Below are 17,682 nucleotides of genomic sequence, written 5' to 3'. Positions count from 1 at the left end.
TGTCATTTTGGGTCAAAAGTGATATTTTCGACTTCTTGTTAAAAACCGCAAGTGCAAATGCTTGGATATTACATATATAGGTACTACATGTGGACCTCTCTCAGATTTGTTCATTTCGTGATGATATCTTCAATTCTCTAATTTTGGTGAATATTTTTGTAATTTTTGGTAAAAAGTGATATTTTCGACTTCTTGTTAAAAACCAATAGTTCAATTGCTTTGATATTACATATATAGATACTACATGTAGACCTTTCTCAGATTTGTTCATTTTGTGATGATATATTCAGTTCTCTAATTTTGGTGAATATTTTTGTCATTTTTGGTAAAAAGTGATATTTTCGACTTCTTGTTAAAAACTGTAAGTCCGATTGCTTTGATACTATTCATATTGTTCATTTTCTAATGATGTCTTCAGTTCTTTAATTGAAATGTGCATTGCTAACAGCGGAGCTATCTCAGCCGATAGGCTGCTTGTTTTTAGTCAAAATATGGAATTATTTTAATAATTCGGTGTACAACGAATGTAAATAAGGTTTCTGAGGTTTACTATATACAGTATATCTTGTCAGAATCTAACTCAGTGATGTATGTTTTATGTTTTCAGGTATGGGACTACTTTGTAGACTCTGAAACCAACGATTTCATTCACTGGCAAGATGCTGTTCCAGCTTACAGTATGCCTCCCCATGAAGGTATTCCCAATGATGCGTTTGTACATACAGTCTCTGTGGAGGTGAGTTGTGTTTTCCAGGGTGGTGTGTTTAGTTGATAGCAACAATCTTGTAAGTACCTGTATAAATGGGAATATGTTACTACAAATTTAATGTTTCTCTCACTTGATCGGAACTATTTACTAGTATGCAAAATTGTCAAATAAAAATGTGAGAGGCACAGGTTTCAAACTGATAATGTGAAGCAAAACACTTGGAGGGTAGGCATTAAAATTTATTTATTTCTCTCAAATTCAAAATAGTAATACTGACCAACTTTGCTGATTCTCTCTGGATCATGTAAACAGAAAGACAAATATTAAAATCTTAAAAAAAAATATTGTTTCCGGTCAGTGTAATGCACTATCAATTTTGCCACTACACAGTGCCCTGTTGACAAATTGATTATTAAAACCTGTGCTGTCAGTTATTTTTTTTAAGCCTGTTGACTATATAAGCTGCTGTTGCAATCATTGACTTAAGATTTTACTGCCTGTAATTTAAAATGTCTTAAGCTGTAGTCTGATTCAAGTTTTCACTGAATCTTCAACCATAAAACAAAAGCTATATAAATGTAGTATTGAACTATAGAGGGCCTAGTTATGAATCATCAATCTTCCAACCATAGAGGGTGCTGTTCATGTTAATTATTTTCTCTTCTCATAGCAAATATCATACCTGCTTGGTTTACTGAGTGACGCTGGCAAACCGGTAATGTTGGTTGGTGAGAATGGATGCGGTAAAACTGGAATTGTCAATGACAGAATTCGTACAGTATGTTCTGGGGAAGTAGCCGAAGTATTGGCACTCAATGTACATGCCAACAGGTAATATACATTACTTTATACATAGTACAAATGTTTATACCTAGTTTATATTTTCATGTAATATTTTTGTCATCTACCTTTAATTTTAAGATATTATGGAAAAATACATAAATATATGCAAAGTGTTATACAAAAATTGTGTTAGGAAAAAAAATAGCAGGGATTTCCCTGATAAGTACTTGTGTTTCTCTAATCTAGCAAATATGATTAAAAATATGTTTTATATCTTTCCTACAGGTTTACTACAGCTCATCTACTGTGGCAGAGACTGGAAGAGAGATTGGAATGGAAACATGGTAGGACTTACGTACCAAAAGGAAATAAGAAACTAATGTGTTTTGTAGATGATCTAAACTTAGCTAAGGTATGTATGCAGGGTTTCACATAGACCATGTAGGCAATCACCTCAATGCCCTACCTGACTACCTTGGTACTGGTAAATGTTCACAACATAGTTTCAATCTAACCAAGGCATTTTCATAATGTTTTGCATCAAGAATGAGTGCCATCTTAATTTCAAGCCATGTCAGTAGTGGTTTTGATGAGATTTTATTGATGTTAAATGTAAACACAATAGTTTGCTATTCTCAAGTGCAACCTGAGAATCTGGCAGTTTGTATGAACAAAATCCCTACCTCTGTGGAAACATGCATAGAATCACTCACTCCTCCAAATGTCTGAATCCCCAGCCCATAATGCATACAGAAACTAATGATAATTGTATTGCTACTCTACCATGTAAAATAAGTTAGACTCTTGTCTGTTTTTGTTGTGTAGGTTGATGTACCAGGCAGTCAGTCTGCATGTGAGATGGTGAGGCAGCACATTGACTGCGGAGGAGTTTACGATCCACAGAAACAAGCCTGGAGAACTGTCAACAATGTCACCTATGTAACTACATTAAACCCCAATGTCACGGCTAGTGTACCCAAACCAAGTCAACGACTGTTACGCCACTTTGCTGTGATTGGCTGCCCCTTCCCAAGGTATCATGTCATTTTATTATGCTTAGTATTTTATGTTAACAATGACACATGAATTTTACCATTTTCAATTCAAAATGGCCACCATAGTAAGGTTTTATACTACATACATAGAAATCACAAAGTTACTGTTTCCATGGCAATGAGTCCGGTACCCTTGCCTCAGCAAAACATCATGAATTTGTAGTTCTTTTAAAATTTCCACATTTTTTACAAGTTAGTACCTTTTATCCTTGTAGTAATTGTTGCATGCAGGATAAAATCATTCTAATAATAATTCATTGAAACCAATTCAATACATCACCAACTTTTTCCCCCATTCATTTTCAGCAAGCAACGTATTAAAACTTGGAGCAAATGTAAATCAAATACGTTACTGAAGACATTTATTGCTTTTTTGATGTTCATTTTTTATATGTGTTTGATTTCAGTGCCAATGAGACTCATAGTATATTCAGTACATTATTGAATACTCACTTCCTGACTCCACATACATCGTCAGCTACAGCTATTAGAGAAAGGGTGAGTAACACATCATTTATCGTATGACTCAGAAGTGAATTGGCAGGTGGCTTGTGTTTTGACTAAGAAATTGGTTTTTCAAACTTGTTATCACTGACTAGTGGTTGTGTCCATTCCAAAGTAATCTATATTACAGCAGGGAGCAGTTTGCTTTCACATTTGTGAATTTAAACAAATTGTTTTATCTGAATACAACATTGTCTTTACAGTATTATATATTCTTACGTAAATGACAGATGTGTTCGAAATCAATCAGATTTTAATGATTCAGCATATTAAATGTTTTTGGCTTATGTATACAAATATGGTATAATAGTTTTTTCAAATTTAACAATGATAGTGAGGTTGAAAGCTACTATGGTCATCCATCTTAATTGTGATGTTAGTGCATTGTTTCAACCCATTTAAACCACTCCTCATAAGGCAAGAATCATGGCAATCAACTGACACTGCCAAGTTCAAAATAAGCCGATCACTGGTAGCATAGTGGTTGTCGCATCAGACTCATGATCGGTAGACCCAAGTTCAAATCCAACCTTAGGCTGAACATCAAAGGGTTGACCCCTACCCTGGGTGAGTGTACCACAGACTCAATTGGAAGGCCAATTCCGCTGGCCGAGATTCATTCACTTACGAATGCGACTTTGGGGGAACCTTGGTTAAGGTCCGCAGGTGCTTGTGTTCGACCGAGCCTGGTTGACGCCAGGATAGCGCATTAAAATTGCCATTTGATAGGGAGATGGCCACACAGCCCTGTCATGTAGTCCCAAATAGGAAATGACTTCTGTGGCAAAATGCACAGTGTCAGCACTAGCACTTGCAATTTGCACTTAAAAAAAAAAGTCAGGAGTGACAACAATATCCGGAACTGTCGCCTGGCCCAAAAACATTTATTAAAAAATAAAAAAAAGTTCAAAATAAGCAAATTGTTTATCAAAAGATGCCAGCCTAGTCATCAATAGTTTGCCAACTTGCTGCCAAATACTTCTGACTAGGCCCAATCAGCTGGGCCCAATGAAATATTCATTGCCACTCAATTTATGAATCCCCATGACTTGCGACACTTTTTCTAACATAGGTAATATATTACCTCATGGTTTATATGATTGACTTGATGTACAACTTTTATTGACAGATGCACCATTCACAGTACAAAGAAGAGGAACAGTTACGTGACTTGTTATCAGTTATTGTCAAAGTGACGATTGAAATACAAGACAAGATGAGATGCATGTTTCTACCGACAGCCGAGAGATGTCACTATATATTCACATTGAGAGACATGATGACTGTGTTCAAGTAAGATTCATATAATAATTTAAAAACACTTTTACTCTTGCAATTGGAATGATTGTACAGCAACTTGACTACAAGATTGTGCCCGATTGGTTAATTAATTCTTAAGTCAGACCAATCAGAGAGCAGCTTCTTTATTGACAGATTTTTTTGATGTATCAAATTATGCCTTGTATATATGTTTCAATTCAACATTCAACTGTTGAAATATGCTTGAGGCCATAGAATTAACTGTTCATTCAGTATATCCAATGATATACCAATTGGCACCAAACCATTAGTGTATCATAACTGGCATATGATACAGTATTATTACCTTGGAATTTAGTATTTTGAATAAAAAAAAAAGAAAATATAATTTTTTAATATTGATGTTTGATACTATACCTGTTGATAATGACATGAAAACATTGTTCTTGTAGTTCACATCTGAATATTCATTTGACCAAGCAATGACCTTCTCTAATATGCATGTACACTGCTTGTTTTGGCATGTACAGTAACAATCACTTCACATGTGTGGTTTTGATTTTTCATCTCACAAATACTGTTATGTGTCTGTCCTGCAAATGAAATATTTTTAGTTTATTATAAGTCATAGTCTACAGTATTTGGTGTACAGTATAGAGTATGGAACACAAATGTTAAAAAAAAAACTCTTTTTGTCAATATTGCATCTTTAAATATTATCAACATTTGATAATGGATACTTGATACCCCTTACAATTGATCCTTAAAATGTCACCTCAGTATTAGATGTTCTTGAAATTTCTTTTTTCTTCAGAAACTTGTGTTCATCTTTGATACCAAGATGTGACAAAGAAGATCTGATGTTGCTATGGCGACATGAATGTCAATTTGTCTACGGTGAGAGATGTCAGAACTCGGTAGACTATGATCGGTACCAGTTAGCATTTGTCACTGCAGCAAGAAAACTATTCACTAGTGAGGAAATGGTAAGTTTAAAATATTTTCTCATCAAAATTTGTAGAATACCTAATGCATCTTATTTAGCAATCCCCAAATAAATATAAATTCTACAAAATCATTAATTATTCTGCATTTAAATATTGCTTATTCCACTAATGAAGAAAATTCAGGAAAATATATTAGAACAAATTATTGTTTCATAGGCTTTAGTTAAAACCATTAAAGTTGGTACATGTTTCTAGTTCGACTGTTGACGTAACTACTCATATAATTACTAATTGTTGGCCTGCGGTGTCAACTTTACATTTTCGGCTTCTTCTTAAAAACAGTCAGCATTATGAGCTAACATGATTCTTATTTGTATTTTAGAATGTAATTCAGACGTTTGTCATACTATAAAAGATTCTTAATTTTCACTCGGAATTTCTTTGGTTTATACATATTTTATGACAAGACAGTAAAATCTAATTTCTACCTTGAAGAAATCAACAGTATTTTTGAGGGTGGAGCTACATCACAGGATGTTCCACGTTGCTAAGCAACACACCACTGTATACCGTGTATTTGTATGGGCTAAAGTCAAGAAAACTCAACTTTGAGACAATCCTGAACAACCCAATTTATACATGTTGCATATGTTGTAGGGGTTATATACTGTTCAGGACTAGCACTATTAAAGTGCATTTTTTTGGGAGTTTTTGATCATTGTTTTTGCTGGTTGTAGTTGCCAGGCAGTGAAAATAGAATATCTCAAAATAGAATATCTCAAAATAAGTTATGAAGATTATCTGTTTTGGGAGCACAATTCATTTTCTGATAATAATGTCTTATCTATTGCCAGCTGCAAGTGGTTGTGAACCCAAGCCAACCTCTGTTCAGTAACTTGGTAGAGCAGGACAGTGGTATTGTGATGGCGGGCAGACCTTCTACTGGTAACTCAGTCGCCGAAGATGACAAGACAGACCAGTACAGACCAGTTTGGGTGGAGAGTAAACTCAGATACTTAGTGGAGCATGCCCTCGAAGAGTATAATAAAACACATCCTAGAATCAAACTAGCATTGTACAGGGTGAGTTGTCAAATATTTGATTCTTAATTAGGCAATCCAGCTACTGCACAACATGTGATTTGCATCCTTGTATTTATCATATCTGAGCAGCACTGTGTGTTCGTAGCCTTCTTATTTTGTATTGTGCTTTTCAACCTCTGAATTTAAGATCTAAAGTAAACTCTTTCTTTGAAAAAATAAATAATACAACAATCAAATTTCCATGGCTGAGCTTCTATGTTTGATTTCTAGTTTGTTGCATTAGTATATGCAATGAGAGTATGCTGCAAACTCTAATGTTAGACTGGGTGAATGCGTTATGTATGAATCTGAGTGATTAATTGAATTCAGTTCCATACTGTATATAGTGATAAAGTGAAATATGTTTTCCATTTACAGGAGACTTTACAAAGAGTATGTCGTATAGCACGTACCATCAGCTCACCTCATAAAGTCGGCCATGAATTATTGGTAGCAGAAGGATGTCCAGGTCTGGCTTCCGTCATGGCCAGACTGGCAGCTAGTCTCTGCGGATACAGCGTGTTCAATATCAACCCATCTCCTGTTACTTCTAGTTTTGAATACAAAATGGACCAGTTCAAAGCTGACTTGGTGTCTGCTTATACTAAAACAGCTGTGAAGGTAAATCCTTGTTTGTTTGTTTTACTTTATAAATTTCAAAAAAACTAATTTTAACCCAATCTTAACTCCAAATTCTGCTTTCTAGCCCCTTCTCTCTCATGCAAGTAAAAAAGAATACACAGTAATGTATGTGAATGTACTGTGCAATACTTTTTCTCAACTTTATCGTTACATTGTTTTACATAGATGGATAAAGTGATGCTGTTACTCAATGAAGATGAACTGGTGGACGAGGACTTCTTGGTACATATCGGCGAGTTCATCGAGAACGGTGCAATAACTCATCTGTTTACGTCAGAGGAACAAACAACAATCATAAATTCTATCCGCACTGAGGTCACTGCGGCTGGATTGACTTACACAAGGGAGGTGGCATGGGATTATTTCCTCAAGTGAGTATCATGTGACTTGGGGTTATCTGATTGGTTAATTAAAGTCACCTGATTTGATAGTTGAAAAGCTATTGGTCATATGAGAGGATTGATACCCATTTAAAATCAAATTGTATATTTATACATTTATCACATGCACCGGGTACTTTTAAATTTGAAACATTAAGCTTCTGAAGAAACCATTGCTTTTACAGTTTTTCTGAGTATTAAGAATGAACAAAATTAAAAACTGATATAAAGTGCAAAAGAAAGTTTAGTTTTTTACCTTAATCAATGTCTTCTTACATTCCAGGACTGTTCAGAATAGTTTCCGTGTGGTGTTGACTTCTTCCACCGGGGGCACCTTTTTCCAGAGACGGTGTCGAGAGTACCCGACTGTTACCAGTCATCTACGATGTCTCTGGTTTCCTCACTGGTCAAAAGAAAAACTTGTCACTCATGCCTTCTATCATCTCAAAGGTGAGTTGATAATTTTTACTATCATTGTACGAAGCACCATGCCTTTTCAATTAATGGCAACATACATCATACAGTACTTGTGTGTGTATTTAGGCATAAATATGTTAAAACTTTTCTAAACTGAACACCAAGGGAGCTGAGAGCATTGCTCAGTTAACAAGGGTGTTCAGTTTATAGAGGTCTTATAGTGAAATCTGTCTAAACTGAACACCAAGGGAGCTGAGAGCATTGCTCAGTTAACAATGGTGTTCAGTTTATAGAGGTCTTACAGTGAAACCTGTCTAAACTGAACACCAAGGGAGCTGAGAGCATTGCTCAGTTAACAAAGGTGTTCAGTTTATAGAGGTCTTACAGTGAAACCTGTCTAAACTGAACACCAAGGGAGCTAAGAGCATTGTTCAATTAATAAAGGTGTTCAGCTTATAGAGGTCTTACAGTGAAACCTGTCCAAACTGAACACCACGGGGACTGAGACCAATGTTGAGTTTACAGAAATGTTCCAGGGTCTTTTATTCCAGCAAATCTATGCAGACTGGTTCAGAGATTTGGAATAAAAAGATTAGATTTCCAGTTTTTTTTAAATGTATACTGCTCTCTGGTGTCCAATTAGTTGAATTCATATTACTTTGTTTTTTCCTCAGAAATTGCACAGTTGAACTATGTGCAAAAGGAGAACTTAGCACATCTACTAGCAACCATGCACATAGCAATCCGCCATCTGGATGGCCGGGAGAGAGATGCTGGCAGTTATAACCACCTTACTAATACTACTTACGAGAAATTTATAGAAAGGTAGGAAGAACATTTTCTAAACATGGGGATCATTAGTTACATGGACATATCCAAATTTCTGCAAGCCTACTGTACTTGGTGCATCAATCATCGGTTTTAAGAAACAGTCTTATATTGTTGTAGATGCTTAAAAAAAACCTAATTTATTACTCTACAGAGGTGTTAGTTTGAATTGATTTCAATTGATGTATTTCATCTTTACACTGTACACTAATGTGTTACATGCAATTAACAGAAAAATATGTGCAGTTGATTTGTGGCAACATGTTTTTTGTTTTATTTATCAAATATTCTGATCACTTCTAAGAATCACACAAAGTTAAAGTTGAAGAATCAGCATAAATATGTTAGTTGCTTTGAAACTCATGGTTGATGGTTTCAAGTTTCTGTTGAAATTACTCCATAATAGGAGTTTCAATTTGCAGTATATTTTAAACATAAGAACCACACTTGTTAGGCGTCTGTTTTTAAAACCATTCCAGATGAAAATTGGTTCCATGCATTGTCATATGTAGCATTCTAGTTTCTCATTCTGATCACATCATACAAAATTATTGTGCATGGTTTCTGTCTGGTCAATTCAGTGATTGATCTAGTCTGATTTTTATTATTACATCACTGATGCCATTTCTTGTGTATTTATTTAATAGGTTTATCTCTGTGTGTAAAGATCGAGATGACATGATCACAAAAGAACATGACACTGTCACACACGCACTGGATCACATCAATAGAGAGAATGATTTGGCTGACAGACTCAAAAAACAACTGGAACATGAGAAAGTGGTTCTGGAAGAGAGAAAGGATGTAAGTTAACAAGGAATTTGTGATTTTTATTGGCAGTGCATCTCTTAGGGTTATTGTAAAATTGTTTGATCTGTTGCACAAATGATGTCTCTTTTTGGACAGTTTAGGGAAACAGTGCACGAACCATTCATAACCATTCTATGCCTAGACAACATCAACAACGATGAATTACCACATTCTGCAAGTATTCATGACAATCCATAGACATACTCATGGATGTTATGCAGTTGGTTGATAAACTTCAGTGCTGCATTAAATGCAAATTACCCTCCACTGAACTGTACTCTGCTGAATGTATCAGAATATGGAAATAGTGTATTATAAAACACTTAGTTACTGGCTATGAAGCCAATAACACACTGTAAACTGTTTAATTTTTGTGAGAAATGTTCAATGTGAAATGTATTTGCGAAAGTATCTAACACTGTGTGTGTCGTAGGACTAAAGTCAATCTTCATTACATTTCACGATATCCACTGACTCGCTAAAGTCATGGTAATTTGTCTTTTGCAAATTTGAAGTAGTTTACAGTCTCTCTCTGGTAAAAAAAAAAAGAAGGTTTTCCCGAGCCATGGTTTTTTGTGACCTACATCCTCTTATGATATAAACAGATTGTATTGTAGTGGCTTTGTAGTTTCCTGATAAATTAAGTATATGGAAGATATTAAAATGTAGCATTATTTAGTATTAACAATAAATATATTCTATTTTCACTGTTGAGTGAAGAAATATACAGAGCTCTGAATGATATATAGATGGGTTCAATGATATATAGATGGGTTCAACTCACATTCTACTAATACCTGTGTTCCTGTATAAATCTACTTGTCAGTAAAACTATGTTGTTTCTTCTCTACAGGGCACTATCAAGTTATTATCACAGATCGGTCAGGACACTGCAATTGCTGAACAACAAGTCAAAATTGTCAAGAACCAAGAAGAGAAAATTAAAAGTCTGAAAAAGGTACAGTATAGAGGTTATTGGTTTTCTTATTTATAATATCAATTTAATTGATTTCAATATATTATAAATGCTCTTTCTGTCTGCAGTAAATTTTACTGAAAATGTGAAAATTAATTTATTAAAATTTACATTGGCATGTATATGAAAAATGTTTCTTTCATTTGTCTATTCCAAATTTTAAATAACTCCAAAGATAGTCCAGATATTACAACTTAATTGTGGGGGGGGGGGGGGGTACTGATTACTCATACTTAACGTGATCATCAAGTACAAACAAATTAAATCCAAATAAATTAAAACTGACAAGAATGTGGTAAAACTCACAATGCATGGATAGAATTTGTCAAGTCAAGTCAAGTTTACCTGAATGTGTAAATCATTTGTTATAGAGAAACCACATTTCCAAATACCTAATAATTCTCTTGATAACTTGATAGTGTTTGCAATACAACTAAAATTGTCACTGTGACTCTTAATAAAATGTGGATGAAATGTGGGTAGGAACATGCGTTATGACTTGCTTCATGTCAGAAGGTTATAATTTGTGTGGGTTGACTTCACACAGGCTCTTCCGCAATACGAGGAAGCCCACCAGAGGGCGATATACAAGGCATCTCGTATCATCAAAGACACTAAGAACATAGTGGAGACTATAGACATGAACGGGTTATCTGACTTGAGATCTATGCAGAAACCTGACGTGGATATTGAGGATTTGATGGCAGCTATTATTATGATTTGTAAGTTATTATTCATCTTATTCAACAAGTATAGAAGTGAAGGAACATCTGTTAAAAGTAAAGCAGTTGTTGGAACCATTTGATATGAATCCCGTAGGTTGTATGCAGCATGTGTATAAAGATAAACACAGCTGCAGTGGAATACATGGCCTCAGATAAAAAAAAACAATATTTTTATAAATCATAATTATATCTAATAATTAACCAGATTCAATCATCTGAACAACAAACTCACATTGCATCCTTTGCGAGAAGGAATTCAGGTCATTTTTATCTTGTTTGATCGTGTGCATTCTTTGTGTAACACATCTCTGACATTCTCATTTTTCAAATGCATATATTTGATTTTTCAACACTACAAAGTGTTATAATTGAAAAAAAGCACTGCACATATTATTCCCTAAACAGATACTGTTCACTTAAACTCACAGGGTGTCAGGCAGTTTCATAGAACAGCAAAACATTGGATGATTATCCCAATTTTATACATGCTTCTAATCTCTGATTCGCTGATCTCTGTATGTTACTGAATATGTACATATTAATTATGTTGTCATCTTACAGTGAAAAGTCCTGCTGCTGATTTAACTTGGAGTAAAGGAGCCAAGCGTCAGATGGCTAATCTTGATAGGTAAGCAACAATTACTGTAAAATCTGAATTAGAAATCACGGCTTCCATTAAAATGGTACAATGCAACAGAAGGGATGCTGCTTCTATTAGAGCACCTACACATATGAGAAATGATCTATTTATTTATTTTTGATTTATTTTCTAATCAGGTTTGTGGAGGAGCTGATGGGTTTTGATGAGAGTCTGTTACCAGAGCCCACATTGAATCTTGTAGAGCCTTACCTTAAGAAGACGTCTTTTGCAGCAGATAATATGAAGAGAAAGACTGGCAATGATGCTGCTGCCTCTCTGTGTAGCTGGGTCAGAGGTGTAGTCAGGTACATGTTTAATAATGGGCATTCATGCAATGTAGTGTTTAATAGCATCATCTCAATACTGTAGAATATTTTATTTTCACTTGGAATTTATTTTCGCTATTTTCTCTGAAGGGATGATTCCGTGAAAATAAAATCCAGCGAATATAAGTTTTTTCCTATATTTCACATTCAACTCATCAAAAATCAGTGAAAATCAGTTTATTTAGGCTTGATTTTATAATGAAAAGACAGAAATGTCATGTGTAGACAGTGAGTCCCACGCAATGAGAATGTTGCCATGGCAATCCATTTTAGAGGGCTCCTGAAATGGTAATGCACATTTACAATCATGCTAAATACAAAAAAAATAAAATCTTGGGGTAGAGTTATAATTGAGTGGTTGCTGCAGTTTTAAGGTGCCTTTTAACAGGACTGTTTTTGTAGGGATCTTGAGTCAAAAAGGAATCCCCAAATTCAACCCAGGGATCAGAAAATGAACATCTGTTTGGAATACAAAAACCCCAAACAGAAAAAAACACACTTGCTTAGACACGCTTGCAGAATATTTTACAATTCTGTGATTGCACTTATATTTTCACAGATATCACCGTCTTATGTTATCTAAAGTCAAACCTTTACATGCTAAAGTTGAAGAGACCGCAGCTGCAGTGGAGGAAGCGGAGCATAAATTATCAACACTGGTCAGTAAAAGAAAGGTATGTAGCAATCGTCTGTCGAAATATGGAAGTTTCTAAAATCAGATTGTAATAACTGATCATTGACAGTACTGAAATAGTTGTTGATTCATCTCTGTGACTGTACAGTTCACATTATAGCTATGGTTGGATACTAATACTCTGCTATGTATTTTTGAGTGTAATGTCTAAAAAGTGAAAATAAATCTATATTTTTGGTTGGATGTGTAGTTCTAAGAAACAAACAGTGCATGATTCTATGAAACAGTAAATTTTACAACATGTGGAATATGTCATCTTGTAGGCATTAGAAGATCGTCTTTCTGACTTAGCTAAAGGTTTTGAAGAGGCCACCGTGGATAAAAACGACCAAGATGAAAAGACGCGAAAAATGGACCAACAGTTAGAGACTGCTGCCCGGTTCCGACAGATTCTTGCGATGGAACACGAACATTGTTTACAGATATCTGAATCATTGCCACGTCGTAAAATGGCTATTCCTGGCAGTGCTGCTATGGCTGCTGCTTTTGCTACATATCTTGGCCCATATGATCACAACTTCCGACGTGCTATGCTAACGGTTCATTGGCCCATGTGTTTGCGAGAACGTGGTGTGCCGCTTATTATCGATTCCATTGATCCAATGAGAGGTAGGAAATGAATTCAAGATGTTAAACTGCCTTATATTATTACAGTGTATTCTTGGTGACTTGCTATACCCTACTCATTATGATTTTTAGAACACTGTTGGTAAAGAATACATGACCAGAGTGAGAAACTGACTAGATACTATTTATACAGACAATCAAAAGTAAAAAATTCAAATTTTCTAATTTGTTGGTGAGATCTTACCATTTCATTGGGGAGAATCCAAAGTCATACATATCAATTTGTTGATGAGAATTTGTGAAACAAATTGGTGTAATTTTCAAGTCTCCTCTACAAATGAAATTTTTATTTTTGTCATTGAAGCAAATGAATGAATGATATGAATATAAAAAATTGCAGACATTAGTGTCTTGGACTTTTTACCTATAGTGAAATGCAGAATTCTTGTTTTGTACCCTCTGTTGTAGGGAGAAATTTAAAGCACTAATAATTTTGTCGAGTAGAGAAAGTGACTTAAGCTTATCTCTAATTGGCCACTCAACTATAACACTTAAGTGTTTAAGCCAATCAGGGAATGCCTTTCAATAGTGCATGTTGATGACCTATCGTTTTGTGTTTTGTAAAATACTTCAACCATGAATGATTGTGTTTGCAGGCAGAAAATCAAGTATTAGATCCATTTATGTGTTGTATTTTCAGGTCGTATTGTTGACTGGGCCATAGATGGGGGCGGATCCTACGGTACTAGTACTCTAGAACCAAGCTTTATGGTGATTGAAGAAGAAGATGAAGGACCAGAAAGTGGTATTGAAGATGAGATGGAGGAGGAACCAGAACTTGAAACAGAAAAGGTAAATTGTTTTCAGCATTACAAAGTGCACAACATCATGTGGTGGAATAGAGAGACGAGTTGCCTGATAGTGACTTTTATAGAGGTATCATTGTTTGAAGAGATGTACATTGATGACTAGAATTAACAGCCTGACACTCTGCTACTGGATGTTTAACCATAGATCGTAGATATAGTCAAGGTATACAAGGGGAAAATCTCTGTCTTTGTTGTTGTTATAATGACTTTATTGTCCTTGTCGATGTTTTGTTCACTCCTAAATTTTAGCCTGTATTTTTCACTCAAAAAGTTTAGATATATTATTTCTTTGTTTAAAGACTTTTATACTCACTATTGCCATAGAAGACTAAGATTGTGCATCATTAGTTTGTATCCATCCATTTTATCTAGATTCTCAATGGGCATGTACAGACTATGCTATGTTGATCAAATTTCTTTTTGTATTTAAATCTGAAACCTATAATGAAAATATGTAGTTCCTCTTTCATTCTGAGTTCTGAGAAAGTATCAAACATTACATTCTTATTTATTTGTCTTACGATGTGTTTTTCAGAAGGATGTGGCCAATGCAGCTGAAGAGACCGGAGCCGAGAACAAGGAAAAACCACCTGTAGAAAAAGAAGAAGATGCTGGATTGAATGACCAAGGTGCATGTTTAATCTAATTAACTTATTGAATAAAAAATATGTGACATATTATCGAGATATTAAATGTATATATGGGCTGATAAAACTCATACTGAGATCTGTAAGATATTCAACAATCTAAAATAAACACTGGCAAATATCACTTGTGATAATAGGTAATGCTGGTCTTGGTGAGGAACATGGAGAGTTTGGTCCGATGGAGGTGGCTGGCAGTGAATTAAGTGAGAGTCGATATGCGTATACAGCGGATACCCTTCCTAACATAACACCACAGGAGTATATGCAGTACACCAAGGCACTGGTCAAGATAATTATTGGGGATAAATTACTACAAGAATGGATTACAAAAGGTAGGTATCTACTATAAGCATTCACACTGTGTGATGTCATGTACATTTATGTAAACTCGCATCAGAATTTCTGACAACAAATATCACTCACTGATCATCTCACGATTTGCTTTGACAATGTCACCAGTATTATTAACATGGGCAGATAAATGTATATTTAAAACAACAGCAGCAAACAAGGTTGTTATTTTATTTTTGTATGTGAATGACCAACTCTGTACTGTGCATGCTTGCAAAACATATGCAAGTGTGAGGGCCTATACAAAGCATGTCATATCAGTGAAAGCAAAAAAATATGGATTGTAAAGTATTTTATCGCAGAGAAATCATTTTGGGCTTTTTGAAAGAGAGCAATGTTAGACATTAAGTGTGTGACACGAATGGGATAGTTTGGTGATGGAAATCCAATAAATTCAGAAATCTGTGAATCATGTTAGGCAAAAGCCATTCTGTAAATCATACACCTGGTGTGTGGTATATTGGTTAGTGTCGTCAGCATCAGAGAGATTGACATTGTTCTCTCTATAGGTGTAAGTCCACGTGATATTGAGAATGCAGCTATTTTGCACACTTCATGGCAGAGACCACCACTGATTATAGATCCATACATGCAAGGTGTTAAATGGCTGAGAAGATCAGTACCCAAGAAAACAAAACTTGTCAGTGTTGATATGCAAACCAGGTAAGTCAATGCTAACACCTCTCATTACATGATTTATTGTAAGAATACTTACCCACAAATTGCTGGATATTCTCGGACCACCACTTACATGACATGCATGCATATAAGGTGTAACGTAGATGAAGCTATTGTTTGTTTTACTTACTCAGTGATTTATTGAAAAGAATAAAAAAAACGATCTGTTTCTGGTCCAAGGTTTTTTGAAAAAAATTATATGCTGATGCCTTTTATATTTGCTTGCATTTTTTTTCTTCCATATAACCCTAAAAATAGCATTTGCACGGTTCATTTTGAACTGATATTTGTGCAGACGGGAAAAAGATGGATTTAAAAACTTCGAGGCCATTTTGTTGTCCATTGAAGCCTGTATGCGGTGATTGGCTGATTTTTTTAATTGTTCAAATTATGCATTTTGAAGAGTGAACATCACATATATCACAATTTGCTCTGCATGTTCTTACCATTCTTTTCTTGAGTTTTGGGAAATTGCTGTAAGGAATTATTATTCACAATGCACTTTATTCAGAGTTCTTCGTCAGTTTGTCCAAGACATGCACATATACACCCATGATTGAGTGGTTCCAATAACAAAACCCGAAATGACTTTTAACACATGACCACAAACCATTGTGGGATAAGTGCTGTAGTGTCACCCCAATATTTTATGAAAATAATGAGTTACAGACTACATTCATGATTCATTCAAAATCTAAATGGTGAATATAAAGCAGTCACTTCTGCGCAAAGTAAATTGTATGCGCACAAATCCCAGGAGAAAAAATAAATAAAATGACCAACATAACTCTGCTCTGTTATTGGAACCACACAGTTTTGTTTTTCTGTACAATAATGACTGTTCATATCTATATTATTTATAAATTATAAATGTTTTTCTCCATTTTTTTTTTCAATGCATCCCCTAGATGGTATGTACTATAAGTGTGTGTTTTACTGTGTATTCATTGCATGCAGTTTTGTTTATTGTTTTGTGTACCAAGGTGTTGCCATTCATGTGTGCATTTGTAAACCCTTAAAACACCAATTTCGTCACTTTTCACAAAATAAACAGTCAGGGCTTAAACTTCGGAGTTGAGAGGCCGTCTATTTTCAAAGCAAAATTTGATAAAATTGCTTTTGGCATACAGAGATAGTTTGGGGAAAAATCTGTATTTTTTTAGGAGCATCAAGGTGATTGATACTTCTACAATATTCAAGCCCTGAAACTTGCATATTTTTTCCCATACTACTTCAGCAGTTTTGTTCTAAATTTGCAGTCAATGTGAAATTAGGTTATCACAAATGTGCACAATGTTGGCGACAAAAATGTTGGTTTTTCATTGGTTAGAATCATCAAAATCACTAAAAATATTTTTTTTTTAAACTGTTTTTATTATTACTGACTTTTTGAATAAATTTCTTCATTTGGTTACATGGTGATAAAATATGTTTGGTTGTTGTTGAGCTAATTTTTGTTATTGTGAAATTTCTGCTTTTAATTGCTGTTTTTGCATTGTTTGAAGTTAATTTGTGTTTATATTTCATTTCAACACAGCATTCATTTTCATTGCCACTAACACTCCAGTGTATTTCTGCACCATGCATGTCAGTGATGGATTCATTGCACATTCAGCATTTTAAACATGGGCGGGCAGCCATGCTGTGACTATTGAGAAAAATAACCCATTGAATGTCTTATATTGGCATCATCAGCAATTTCCATGGCACACTATTATGCATGTTAGCAGTAATGTATTATTACCTAGGACCCAGAATTTGGCACATTAGAAAAATTGATATTTATCGATTA

General features: G+C 34.8%; 1 protein-coding gene across 1 annotated transcript in view; it reads left to right on the top strand.

Moving 5' to 3' along the window:
* Window positions 1-17,682, top strand: part of LOC100369469 (dynein beta chain, ciliary-like) — a 49,675-nt gene that overhangs the window by 4,351 nt on the left and 27,642 nt on the right. The window contains exons 6-28 of the mRNA XM_085499116.1: window positions 608-736; window positions 1,380-1,540; window positions 1,778-1,904; window positions 2,318-2,526; window positions 2,955-3,045; window positions 4,181-4,344; window positions 5,126-5,297; window positions 6,113-6,340; window positions 6,719-6,961; window positions 7,148-7,353; window positions 7,646-7,812; window positions 8,454-8,604; window positions 9,255-9,411; window positions 10,271-10,375; window positions 10,941-11,115; window positions 11,680-11,746; window positions 11,896-12,063; window positions 12,644-12,758; window positions 13,042-13,387; window positions 14,046-14,197; window positions 14,750-14,843; window positions 14,999-15,193; window positions 15,722-15,875. Coding sequence (XP_085355242.1) covers window positions 608-736; window positions 1,380-1,540; window positions 1,778-1,904; window positions 2,318-2,526; window positions 2,955-3,045; window positions 4,181-4,344; window positions 5,126-5,297; window positions 6,113-6,340; window positions 6,719-6,961; window positions 7,148-7,353; window positions 7,646-7,812; window positions 8,454-8,604; window positions 9,255-9,411; window positions 10,271-10,375; window positions 10,941-11,115; window positions 11,680-11,746; window positions 11,896-12,063; window positions 12,644-12,758; window positions 13,042-13,387; window positions 14,046-14,197; window positions 14,750-14,843; window positions 14,999-15,193; window positions 15,722-15,875 — 3,776 coding nt within the window. The remainder of the gene's footprint in view (window positions 1-607; window positions 737-1,379; window positions 1,541-1,777; window positions 1,905-2,317; window positions 2,527-2,954; window positions 3,046-4,180; window positions 4,345-5,125; window positions 5,298-6,112; window positions 6,341-6,718; window positions 6,962-7,147; window positions 7,354-7,645; window positions 7,813-8,453; window positions 8,605-9,254; window positions 9,412-10,270; window positions 10,376-10,940; window positions 11,116-11,679; window positions 11,747-11,895; window positions 12,064-12,643; window positions 12,759-13,041; window positions 13,388-14,045; window positions 14,198-14,749; window positions 14,844-14,998; window positions 15,194-15,721; window positions 15,876-17,682) is intronic.

Source organism: Saccoglossus kowalevskii, chromosome 5 (genome assembly GCF_978046115.1).
Source record: "Saccoglossus kowalevskii chromosome 5, keSacKowa6.1, whole genome shotgun sequence".
NCBI classification, from domain to species: domain Eukaryota; kingdom Metazoa; phylum Hemichordata; class Enteropneusta; family Harrimaniidae; genus Saccoglossus; species Saccoglossus kowalevskii.
Note: the sequence above shows the minus strand (reverse complement) of the source record. Positions and strands in the feature narration are given on the sequence as shown.